This window comes from Siniperca chuatsi, linkage group LG18 (genome assembly GCF_020085105.1).
Source record: "Siniperca chuatsi isolate FFG_IHB_CAS linkage group LG18, ASM2008510v1, whole genome shotgun sequence".
NCBI lineage: Eukaryota > Metazoa > Chordata > Actinopteri > Centrarchiformes > Sinipercidae > Siniperca > Siniperca chuatsi.
Genome location: NC_058059.1, coordinates 4,701,727 through 4,714,397, shown reverse-complemented (window position 1 = coordinate 4,714,397; position 12,671 = coordinate 4,701,727). Strand labels below are relative to the sequence as shown.

The window sequence follows — 12,671 nt, the reverse complement described above, 5'->3', positions numbered from 1 at the left end:
TTTTCTTCTTCTTTTCCCCGAGGCTAGAGGTGTGGGGAAAGAGATTGAAGGATAGATTTCTCACACTCGGTGGCCTTGCTTTGTGAAGTAGAAAACACAAGTGGTGTGGATGCCTGTCTGTTCCACTCTGCTGCTGCCCCCCCCTCTCCCTTTGCTTCATCCTTCCCCACGCTGCACACTGTGCCCTTGTCACTCACTCTTCCTCCTCTCTCTCGTCTTTCCTCCCCTCTTTCCCGTTCTCAGAGCGGCTGGAGCCAGAGGCCTCTGTGACTGTTTCCATGGGTATTGACTTCAGCGACTCGACACAAGCAGCCAACTTCCAGTTGTGGTAAGACAACCTGACATCCACTTATATCAAGTCATGCTTATTTTTTCTCTCTCAGACCTTCAGTTGTACATCTCTTTCACTACCTTTTTCTGCTACTGCTCTCATTCTGTTCTGCTTTCAATCTTTGTCTCCAGATTCATCATCACATCTCCCTTACGTGTCTCTTTGTCTTACATTCATTTGCATCTTCTCTTACCTTTTGCCTCTTTCATTTGTTCTTTGTTAATTCTCCTTTTCCTACCCGCTCTGTGCCAGCACTCCCAGGTGAGACATCAGCCACAATTGATCCAGGTTCACTGGGATAACAATTATTCCTCCAGTAATCAGCCCCAGCCCAAATCAACCTGCTGAATGCCATTGGCACTGCTGCTCAGCCGATCAATAACCTTATCAGAAAATCTGTTCAGGATGGGGGAATCAATCTGGCCCAAAATGCCATTCACAGAGCGCGGTTTGCAAGGCAATCAGAAGAGAAACATTTAATACACAAACAAAGCATAAATACACACAAGTGCACAAAACACACACACTATACCACACTTCATCATCCGTTCATTCAGATTGTTGTTTGTATTTTGAGCTGAAACATTGTCTTGCAACAAGTCCTAATTTACAAGATTCCTGCTTAACTCTTTATGATATATATCCAGTAAAAATGTTGTTGTATGCTGTTCTTTTACTGTTGTTATCCTCCCTCAGCACCAAGGAGGACCAGTTCAGCGTGTCCATCCAGCCTGCTGTGGGAGAGCTATTAATGCCCAGTAGCATGACAGAACAGAACTTCTGCAAGGAGCAAGGTGAGTTAGATTTGCATCAGTGTTTGCAAAATAAAAAATACTCTTGTTATAAGCTTAAAGTACATTGAAGATCACTGTCATTAGCACTAAATACAAACTCTTATTATTATTTTACTAATTCAAAGTCTTTGATATAAATGAACTGTTCTGAATGACTGCTTTTACCATATATGTACATGGCCATGGACTGGAAATATTGCTGAAAAATGACAGAAATATCAAGGTATTAACTGCAGAGTTGCTGCAGTGTTTGTTATTGTTAAAAGTTAAGTATGTTGTTACTTTTTATTTAGTGTTAAATAAAATCATTGACAGTGGAAGAACTAATTCCTTTGCTTTTCTGTTGTCTGTAAATACAATTTCTGTAAATGTTTCAAGACTGCTGGGTCTCAAATAAAAGATTGATTCAGCTGTCCCTATCAAATAAAGGCAAAAAGCCCCCCCCCCCCAAAATCTTTAAAACAACAACAAATCGGCCATTAGTAATTTTTGTAACATAAAAACATAACGTAATCACGCTGTTGATACACTGACTTTACTTGTTAGAAGGATCGTCTTGATCTTATGAGATTTGTTGACAATAAGGAAAACATATAATATCACCAAACGTATTCTTTAAAGGTCATTTAATTGTTACGGATGAAGTTGCAACCATCTAAAATACATTTTCAGACCTAATAACAGTTGCATTGTAGGTCTTAGTGACAAACATAGGGATTTAAGTTTTTCTCTTCTGTTGCATGCAGTATTCATAAATGATATTTATAAAACGAAATACTATCCTAGCAGCCTGCCTCTAATGAACATTTCCTCACCTTTGTCATTAAGGCACAATGCTTGCCTCTTATGAAGCACCTAATGATGTTTCCTGCACAAACATACATGTGTAAACACACACACACACACACACGTAGAGCTACACACTGTGGCAGCTATTGAGAGCTGAGAGCATACTCATATCTAAGCCATCAGTGTGCCCTTAAGTGCCTGCTAAATGCTGCTTCTGCCTTAATTAATCTTCATTCACTGTGTTTTGAGCTCTACTGAAGACACCTTGCACTCAGACAAAAAAGGGGATTGAACAGAGGAGAACAACTTGCTTTGCTGGACCTTTTTCTCTCCAACAAATTGCTGCTTTATGCCAATTGAGTGAAGTTGATTCATTCTTTCAGTTAACAGGTTTTCATTATATTTGCCTTTAAGACCTCTTTTATTTCTACCTAACTTGTGCATATTTATCTCCATCCTTCTTTCAAATCCTTGCTCATTACTAAGTGCACATGAACTGGCCCTTTGCCTTCAATTGGCAATCTTTTTTTTCAACTCTATTTGCATTATTGCAGAAGGCACTCTTTTATTGTTTAGCTCCCCCCATTTTAGTAATTATCAAAATATATTTTACCTTGTTCCTTCAGTCCTGAAACCAGGTCCCAAATACTCTGTATACATAAAGGTAATGGACGTTTTATACGACTGTGGAAATAATAAAACTTTATTTATTTTATTTATTTTTATTTATAGAGCACTTATCAAGTGCTATATGAAATGTAATTATGCCCTTACTAGTACAAACATGCTATGTATTTAGTCTGTTTAAACTGTACAAATAATCAGTTGAATCTATTGTAGTAACAGGATTTAGCTTCTTTTAGATTGTGTAGGTCCTTGTTTGATGGCTAAACATTTTGCATCCTCTCAGGTAAGCTCCTGGGCATGAATGAGACCTCAGCAACTATCACCATGGCAACAGCAAACACCTCCAGCCAGGCCATCAGCAAGCAGGTCCTGTCTGTGGCCAATGTAGGAGTGGTTTCATCCAGCCAAAACGACTTCCACAGGTGAAATGTCCAGAATACAGACACATGTGTTAACAAAATGTCTTATATAAGCTCTGTGATGTTCTTCTTAGTTTTTACTGTTGTGATTTCAAGAAAATTATGTTTGTACAATGTCTTTTATGCCTGCATATACAGATAATTTATCCAGATGATTTATGGAATTTACCAATACTTGATGTTACATAGATATAGTAGAATTGTCTCTAAAGAAGATGGGGAAAAAAAACCCTTATATTTATCTAACGGTAATCGTTACAGTGGCGATCTTTCATGTTTAATCCTAAACCAGCCAGAGACTTTTGACAGAGCATTTCACACTAAATGACATATGCTTACAGTTTCTTGTCAGCTGTTGGAAGGGAAACTCACAAGGCAATAAGGAAATGAGAGATGAATTCACAATTAATGACAAATTCACAAGGATTTATAATGCAGGTTTCAATCACGCACGGTTCTGTTATCATGTGAAAACGAGAAACAGACGAGGACCTGCAGAGTCATCCAGTCACTTTAAATCAATACCAAATCCACTTAAATTGCATTAAATTTGTTTGGACCTTTTAATTTCCTGAATGGTCAAATGTTTGATGCATAAATGAACTGTTTTGTCTAAATTGTCCCTCAGTTTGATAAGGTGTTAATAGATTCAGTTTATGTATCTAAAGGTTATTGTTAACTGAAATGCAGCTTTGTCAGTATTCATGCAGCTTGATTCACACGTTTGTAATAATCTTAAAGGGAAAATTCACCCCAAAATCCAAAATACATATTTTACCTCTTACCTATAGAGCTGTTTCTCAATCTAGATTGTTTTGGGGTGAGTTGCCGAGTTTTGGAGATATCGGCCGTAGAGATGTCTGACTTTTTTGAATATAATGAAACTAAATGGCGCCAAAAATACATTTGGAAAAACTCAACAGCAATTTCTCTTTCCAGAAATCATGACCCAGTTACTCAAGATAATCCACAGATTTGTTGTGAGCAGTTTCATGTAGGAACTATTTTCTTTCTACCGATAGTTCCTACATGAAACTGCTCACAACCCAGAATCAGAATCAGAAATACTTTATTGATCCCCGAGGGGAAACTCTTTCGTTACAGCCGCTCACTATCATGTCAATGCACACAGGAATAGAAGCAGAATCAAGAAGCAAATCAAAATATAATACACTATAATACAGGTAAGATAAATTAAGGTCACAAGGTCTGTGGATTATCTTCTTCTCATTTTCATATCAGTAAGGCTAGTAGATCCCAAAATCTTTTGTTGACATTATTTTGCGAGTCACATACGAATTGAGTTTGTTTGTTCCGTCTGAGAGTGAGAAAATGAATGTGCCTGCGTACATGTGCTCGTTTATAATTGTGTTTTACGTGGAGATTAGTAAAACAGTGTGTATGCGGGTATCATAGAGTGAAAGTGTCTGTGTCCCCACCAGCCTCACACAGACATGCCAAGGGAATGCCCTGAGAAGCTTGGCTGTGTAATTGGTGTACACAGAGTGTGCTAATGAGCTTCCTCCTCTGTCACGCACACCCGAACACCTGATAGATAATTACACCTCCCTCTCTCCCTCTGTTTCCTGCTCTGTCTCTCTTTCACTTCATCTCTGCACCCCCATCTGTCTCTCCTTCCACACTGCTGTCTCTCTTTCACTTCATCTTTGTCTTTCACTCCATCCCTCTGCGCCATGCTCTGTCCTCCTCCTGCTCGACTCTTTCTGTCCGTCTTTTGTTACCTCGCTCTGTGCAGACAACTCTCTGTGTCTCTTGTCACTTCATCTTTGAATGTTCTTGTGTTGGTGATAATTTCTTTGTAGATTTTGGCTGTGAATAGAGGAAAGATGTAGGAGACAGTGGATAAGTAAGGGACAGTGAGGAAGTCAGAGTGAAAAAAATAAGAGGGAGACAGTAGCACAAGGGCGCTGAGAGAGTGAGTGGAAATCAATGTTAGCCAGTGGGAGAGGCCTGCATCCAATAAGCCCATACTTCATTCAGAATAACCAATAGCTCAAATGACTCCATGCTATCAATCTCTCTCCTGCTTCTGTGACGGCTAAAGAGGAAGGCAGTCTCCCAAAGTTCCCCCCATTGTCTTATAATAACAAAGACACTCTTCCATATTGTCCGCTGGTGTCCTTATGATGATGTCCTCTTCCATGCTGAGGTCCGTTTATTGGAGATGATGGAGTTCCTCACTGACAAAATCCTCAGTCCTTGTCTCCTCAAACAGCCTTGTCTTTGAGAAGTTGTCGCAAAGAAAGCAGGATTGGGTGCTTTTGTGTTTCATTTTTCCAGATAGTTTTCCAAGTTTCTCTAAATCTGTTCATTTATGGTTTTGATTTGGTGCCAGTGACTCACAGTTTCTGGATATTTCATTTGATATGTTCAAACAATTAACTGATTGAATTATTGTTTTGTTATGATTAGAGCTGCAACGGTTATCTGATTAGTCGATCGACATAAAGTTGATCTGCAACAATGTAATACTAATCAATGAATCATTCAAGTCATTTTCAAATGTGTATATTTTCTGGTTTTCTTACTTTTCTATTATGTTAAACTTAATATCTTTAAACCCAAAGATATTTTGTTTTGTTTGGAAACAGCTTCCTTTTCCATTTTCAACTTTTGCAGCTAAATTAAAGAAAATTTACCATTCATCGGCTGTACACCACATTTTCCCCTTCCCACATCCCAACTTTGATCCTAACCGAATCTTGGAAAACAAGAGTTATTTTCATTATTTATTAATCTGTTGTTTATTTTTACAATTAATATCAGAAAACAGTGAAAAATGCCCATCTCAAGTTCCCAGACTCAAAGATGACGTCTTCAAATGTCCGAACAACAGTCCAAAACCCCAAAACCCAAATCAGTTTACAATCATACAAAACGGAGAAAAGCAACAAAACAAAGACTGTTTGGCCCTTTTGCTTGATAAATGACTGAAACGATCACTTGATTTCAAAATGGTCTCTGATTAAATTTCTGCAAATTGACTAATCATTTTAGCACAGATAATTTTAGTCATGGTGTTTTTGTGTGTATTGCTGCTGTACATACTTTGAATAACACACACACACAGAGCCGAGTGATCGATCTGATCGGATGCACCCACTGAGAGCTTATTGTGGAGGTCACTTGGCATTAAATGTGATGTGCGAGGTGACCTCCATCCAGGACCCCTCTTTTTCTCCTCTGATCTCTGCAGATAAAGGGTTCTCTAATCTGGGTAAGATCACACAAAGTATCTGCCCTCGGAGGAGTTTGGGTTTAATGTAGAAATAATGGATGGGATTTCAGTATGAAGCCTAGGAATGATACAGTTCACAACACATATTGCCTGTGCTTTAGACTGACCTCAGGCACTTTGTGTTATAGATAGGAGTTAACACAGGTTCTGTTTAACAAAGCAACAGCCGGCCTTCCCCTCTGCGCCTCTGCATCCCTGCACTCCCCTTGTTAATCAGCAGGGTGCAGCACTGCTTTTCCCAAACAGGCGTTGAGGCCGAGTGGAGGGGGATGCCACTGAAACACAGAAATTGATTGCTGGAAAGGAGGATGGCAATAAATCAAGCAGGAAAGCAAATGTAGAAAACGCTGTTCTTGTTTATGTCTAAACAGGCGGAATAGAATAAATGTGCTCTATTTTTCAGTCCGTTTGAAAGCAAATTTGATCGAATTTAGCATGCATTGCCAATCCCTCTGGTTAGAGCCTAATTTTTTTTAAAGAAGAAAAAACTGAACCCTATGATTTATAAGCTATGCTTTCTCTTTACTTAACACTTTGATATAATTAAATTATGTCTCTCTAAACACTGTGAATTTTCCTTTTTTCAGTGAAGTTGAATTCTTGTTCCTATTTAAAATTTAATTGACTATCATTTATAACGTGACTAATTAAACATCTGGTCTCTCCATTATAGATTGCTTCTGCAGACACTGTGGCTTATGATCTTTCTTCAGATGATGCGAAGAGTGCAATTTAACTGTTGTAATGTGGGTTGTTAATAGAGGACAATGAAGATTCAACATGCAGTGACATGTTTAACTCCGTTGTAGGTGTCCTTGAATCCTCGTTGAGTTGAATTCTCGTCTCCTCTTCCCATCTTGTCCCTTTTCTTCTTCTTCAGCCTCTGTAGTCTGTTTGTCCTCTCCTTCCCTTCAAGTCCGTCTGCCCCTCTGCCCTTCGAGTGCAGCGCTGCAGTTTGTCCGTATGGCCGAGCTCTGGAGATGCGTGGAGGGTTCCTGGTTCTAATTGGGGCTAATAGTTCTGGCCATCTGCCTGGTCTGCTCGCATGTGTTTGGCTCTTGTCTGGCCTCACTGACCACTCAGTTGAAGGACGCTCCTCCACTCGTCCACCTGGCCAAGAACCAGGATGGAACAATAATATCCAGCAGTAGCCACCACACATTTGGCCTCAGCTTTTCTGAGTTTCTGATTTTGGTGAAAACATAATTTTTTTTTTTTACCTTTTTGGAGTCAAAGCTGGTCGAATGTTTACTTAAGATGCAAAGGGGCTTGTGTACTCGCTGTGGGTTAAGTCCTCCATTCTTGGTTGCAGAATCCTCTGTGGCCTGTGTCTTCTCTGCGTGTGGGTGAATGTAAAGGTGAAGCCTGCTTTGTGTTTGCAGTGGCAGGGTGGAGGGGAGGCAGATGGCACACACAGGCTCTCTGCACTGAGGAGAATCACAGATAATTGGAGAGTGATGCTTAGCCGCAGCCCTGCCGATCGATGCCAATCCGCCTGCTCTAAGTCCAGGGGTTATGCTTTTCTTTTCTTTCCATACACTGCAATTAATCCAGTGTTTAGTCCAAAATGTGAAGTGAGTGCAGGAGAATACCAATGACCCATTTAAGCCCCGCTTGTCCTTAATCGTTCCCTTCTAGTACCTAAAAATGCACTGATGTTGTGTTTAGATCGAGATGTGATGTAGATCTTCTCTTTGCACGTGAACATGCACACTACCACAAACAGCAAAGTGAGAATATTCAAAGCAAGTAGGCTTGGAAAACAAACACAATCAAAACACGCTCTTGTTTCTTTCACTCGTTCTTATTACCACACATGAACAAAGGCCCACAGCAGCGTCTCGTGAGACGAAATGAAAGCAGCCTCAGGGTAGTGTTAACTGGCTGAGTAAATGATAGATTTATATCCTAAATCCATTAGCAAAGCCACAGGGACCACATAGACACCTTAGGCTGCTGACAGTGGGGGCAAGAGAAGGGCTGAGGGAACTGTACAAGCATGTATGTTTACATGTTTTCATGACTGTGTTAATTGGAAAATGACAAAAAGACATTTTTTTGGATAGCTAGGATTAGTTTTGTTGTGTTTTTTTAATGGTTGGAGCAAAGTATTACAGAGAGCACATCCTTTTTAATTAATTGTATATTAGTTAATATACATTCCCTGAATTTTTAAGGAAGTGAGAGCAGAGCAAAGAGGTTGGTATTTTTGAGAGAAATTAATCCTCTTCTTGAAAAGCTTGTGTTTCCTGCTGAAGTGGCTAATATTTTAATTAAGCCTGAGGAGGACTCTGTCTCTCCTCCCAGAGAGCTCCCTGATAAACTCCCTCTCCTCTGTTGATGGTAATTTAGCAGCTCCCCAGAGAGGCACCCAGACACACTGGGTTTGTGAGCCAGCACCGTTTCATTCTGTATGCATGTCCCGTCAGTGCCCCCCCTCGTCTTTAACGTGTGCGTGCTAATTGGTGGACGTGCTAGTCGTTCCTGCTGCACAGCACTGCGTTGAGGGGCTCTGTGACAGTGCCTGTCCACAGGTCGTCCTGCGGGGGCTCTTCACAGACTTTAGTCAGGCCTAAGTGGGGCTCTTTGTGGGCTGTTTGTCAGGCCTAAGCGGGCTGCCACGGGGGGTCTTTGTTGCAGGGATGTAGTGCTAAATGGAGGCAGATGGCTGGGAGTTAGCCACGTGAGGCCCAGAGATGCAGAGGACCAGAGGGGAGCGGGAGAGGCGGCTCAGCTCGGCTCTGTCGCCCCTCAAAGAGGGTCACACTGGGTCATAGCCCCTGTCTGCCTCTTGTTAGCACTCTCAATGGGGACCATGTGTGCCCAGATTTGGCCCCAGTCTGCAGGGACGGTATCCAAGGAAACAGAGGCCCAGAGGGAGCGGGTGGGATGGGGCATACCCCCATACCAGTCCCAAGGCTCCCACACACTCATAGACACCCACAGTCCATAAAAACAGGTTAAATTCAGTTTGACTGGCATGAAGAGCGTGTCTCACCTCTAATGGCTCTTTAGTCAGCTGGGATAATAGACTGTCTGTTGCTCTGCTCTCTATATTTCCTGTCACATCATTTTCCTTCTTTGTCTCACTCACTAATTTAGAGTAATTACAAGGTGTTGGAGAGTTTTCTAACGTGAGGATTTATGGGTTTGGGGGAGAAATGTGAGTTAAGTCTGTAGGCCAGGTGTTTTATCTGAATTATGCTTTATTGAAAAAGAAAATTTCAGTAAAATGACAATCGTTTACACTTTCTTTAAATGGGAAAAGTCTTTCATTGATAAAGAGATTAGGCACTGCACTGACTTTCAATTAAACACTTCACATTTCATATACTGTATAACAAGAATATAAATATAATAAAAGAAATGTCTAATAGAAATAATGACGTAGGCTTGGTTCAGTGTACAAATCAGTTCATTCTACAACAGTTAGAGATGTCATTTTATTCCTGCTAGAAAAAAGTACACATCTTTGTTTTTATTTTCAAATAGCATGAAATACCTGACACCATCATCCTGCCCAGTAATGATCAATTGTTGAAATATATTAATCATTTTTTATAAAACATGTTTGCTTACTTCAGCCAGAGTGATGGAAATACACCTTTGTCATATTTTTATTTTTGCAGATACTTTTTAAATTCACTTAAGATTTGTTTGACAGGTGGAAGGAAACATTCAGTAGCGATTTAGAAATTGTGATCAGTGCGTAGACTGTTGTTTTTCTTTTTGTCATCTTTGCTTCACCCAAATTACAAAAAAACATATTGTCTCACTTACCGCTAGTTGTATCTAACCATGCAGATAGTTTTGATTTTCTTTGTCTAGGTTTTTAGATATCTGCCCCCACCCCTACACGATGGATGGAGCTGAATGGAATTTTGTTTGTGGTGCTCACAGCACTAAAAAAACTATACTTAATGAATTGAACCATAACATCTCTTTTCAGACACACTGACCCTGTTAGTCTAGATAAACCACAGAACTGCATGCTTTCAGTAGTTTTTATCGGGACTATTTCTTTGGAAGAAAGTAGTTCCATGGAAAACTGTTGGGTAAACTCTCCTTTTAAAGCCGTGCTTTCTGCAGTGCACCTCAGTGTCAGTCTGTCTTAGTGGTTTGGTGAAGCTGACCCATGTTCTCTGACTCACCTGCAGGTTTGCTGGGCAGACAGTCAGCAGCGGAGCCCTGGTCTTGGTGTCGCTGGAGCTGAAGGAGTCCTCCACTGCCCTGCTTACCATCAACACAGAGAAGAGCGTCATGGCTTCCATGTTGCTCCGAGACCTGAAACAAGCCCTCACCCAAGCGTAGATCCCCCCCTCCCTACTTCCTTTAGTAAAGGTAAAGGGGAACAGCACTTGATTAAAGATTTCATGTATTTTATTTCTGTGGTTTAGGACAATTCAGGCAGTTCTTGAAAACATGGCACTTTTATCCAAAATACAGAAACCGAAGAACTAGAGCTTGAACTTGTGCGCTCATAGAGAATGAACTGGAAACAATGGAAGAGCATTTGTGCAGCGTTTCTTATTTTTATGGTCTGTAGTTTTGGACAGGATTGTCCTGAATCGCAGGAATAACTTTGTGAAAGTCTTGAATAAAGTGATGATCCCCTTGGAAACACACAGAAGGCATCATAGACGTGATAATACATTTTAAAATGTGACTCTTACCTTCTCCTTTAGAAGTCGCACACCTAAACATGACACTACTGGTTCATCTGGGCATTTACCTCAGTGGTGACTATTTCAATTTCATGCCATTTGTGGTTTTGACCAAGCATTATTATATACAAACAGCTGTGTACATTAATTGTGGGAGAAAGAGTACATCACTGCCCTACTCACAGTGCTACAGGCCAATTTGTCTGTCCCTCTTCAATGTTTATACAAATTGAGATACTCCACTACAGCACTGATGTCTGACTGTATTTCACTGGCATTTGTGGCAGATCCAAGCGACCCTGTGTTTGCATTGATGGACTTTGTTCTTTAGTGCCAAAAAAAAGAGAAAAGGAGGATTTCTCCACGCCATTTAGACCGATCTAAACACAACTCATTACATTATAAACCTTTTGGAAGCTGTTGCAACACCAAACTAGTCTCTGTCCCTGATGGAGTTTTACATTCCAACCTTTACACTGCCCCAAATCACATTTGTTAAAGTGCCTTCTATGTGAGAATAATGTTATTTAGAAAGCCAAACATATACATTAGACTTAAATCAACAAGGTCTTTTTATCTGTATCGCTTTTGCTGAACAATAAAAAGTGAATTTATTAAAACGGTAAACATTTTATTTGTTTGTGTCTCGCTAGTAATAACACTAATATGGGCTTATTACCCGACTGTGTCTCTCCAACCATCTCTCTGCTGTGATTTATGGTCATTTAGCTGAACGTGGCTGAAGCACAAAATCGTTAATGATGAGCTCTGCTAATTGGCAGGCCAAAGCACATATCATGCACTCATGACATCACGATTTTGAAGAATCTGTCAGTCAACCTGCTCACATATGCTCTTCCCCCTCTTCTCACATGTTTCCATCCACCATCGACTGGTCGAAATCTTGGCCCCCAGCAAAAATATTTATATATAAGTTTTCACTTACATAGTTTACATCAAACCTTTTACAATTTTTCACAAATATACTGTAGATAACAATGTAAATACAAAGCTAATGTAAATCCCAATAAATATGTACCTTGCAACATCTAAAACTGCCACTTCCAGTAATTCCATGGCTTTAGCCTGTTTGACCAGAACAAATTTATGTCTCACACAAACACAAACTGGTGGCAGTGGAACAGAAATGGCGACTGCCGTTGTCTTTTTATTTTTTATTTTTTTCCCGCCAAATGAGTATTAACATAAGCTGCAGCAGTCCCAGTTTCTGCCTCTCATGTGTTACCTTTGCATTTGAGTCACACAGCTAAGCAGCTAAATAAATACCTGGCGATATTTGAAAAACCCAGAAGGTTATTTAACAAAACTTCCTGCTATTCTGAAGGGATTTCCAGAATCCTCAAAGACTCTTCTAACCAACTGGATGAAAAATATTCTGTCCACTGCACGAAACAAAAAGAGATTTTTAATCTGTTCCTCAAGTTGCGACTGTTTCCTAATTCAAACAAAGATGGTAGCCAGAAAGTAGATGATGTATATATTTGCTTGATTCGAACATGAACCAAAATGTTTAAATTGTATTATCAGTTATACAGTAGTATTGATGTTAGTTTGTATTATAAATAATGTGTTAAATCTTGTGTTGTACAAAAAGAACAAGGACATATGTCATTGCTGTCTACCTGGATTAGGAACTACCGTCACAACTTCAGGGGTAAAAATCTTTTTTCCATAAAGCGGACAGAACATCTTTAAGGATTTTGGAAATACCTTCAGAACAGCTGTAAGTTTTGTTAGACGACCTATATTTTTCAAACATCGCCACAT

At 40.0% G+C, this 12,671-nt stretch overlaps 1 protein-coding gene across 2 annotated transcripts in view; it reads left to right on the top strand.

Moving 5' to 3' along the window:
* Positions 1-11,510, top strand: part of ap3b1a (adaptor related protein complex 3 subunit beta 1a) — a 58,769-nt gene extending 47,259 nt beyond the window's left edge. For both annotated transcript variants that reach the window (XM_044173069.1, XM_044173067.1), the window contains exons 24-27: positions 244-328; positions 1,028-1,125; positions 2,825-2,963; positions 10,377-11,510. In XM_044173069.1, coding sequence (XP_044029004.1) covers positions 244-328; positions 1,028-1,125; positions 2,825-2,963; positions 10,377-10,530 — 476 coding nt within the window. In that variant the 3' untranslated portion in view covers positions 10,531-11,510. The remainder of the gene's footprint in view (positions 1-243; positions 329-1,027; positions 1,126-2,824; positions 2,964-10,376) is intronic.
* The last annotated feature ends 1,161 nt before the right edge of the window (positions 11,511-12,671 follow it).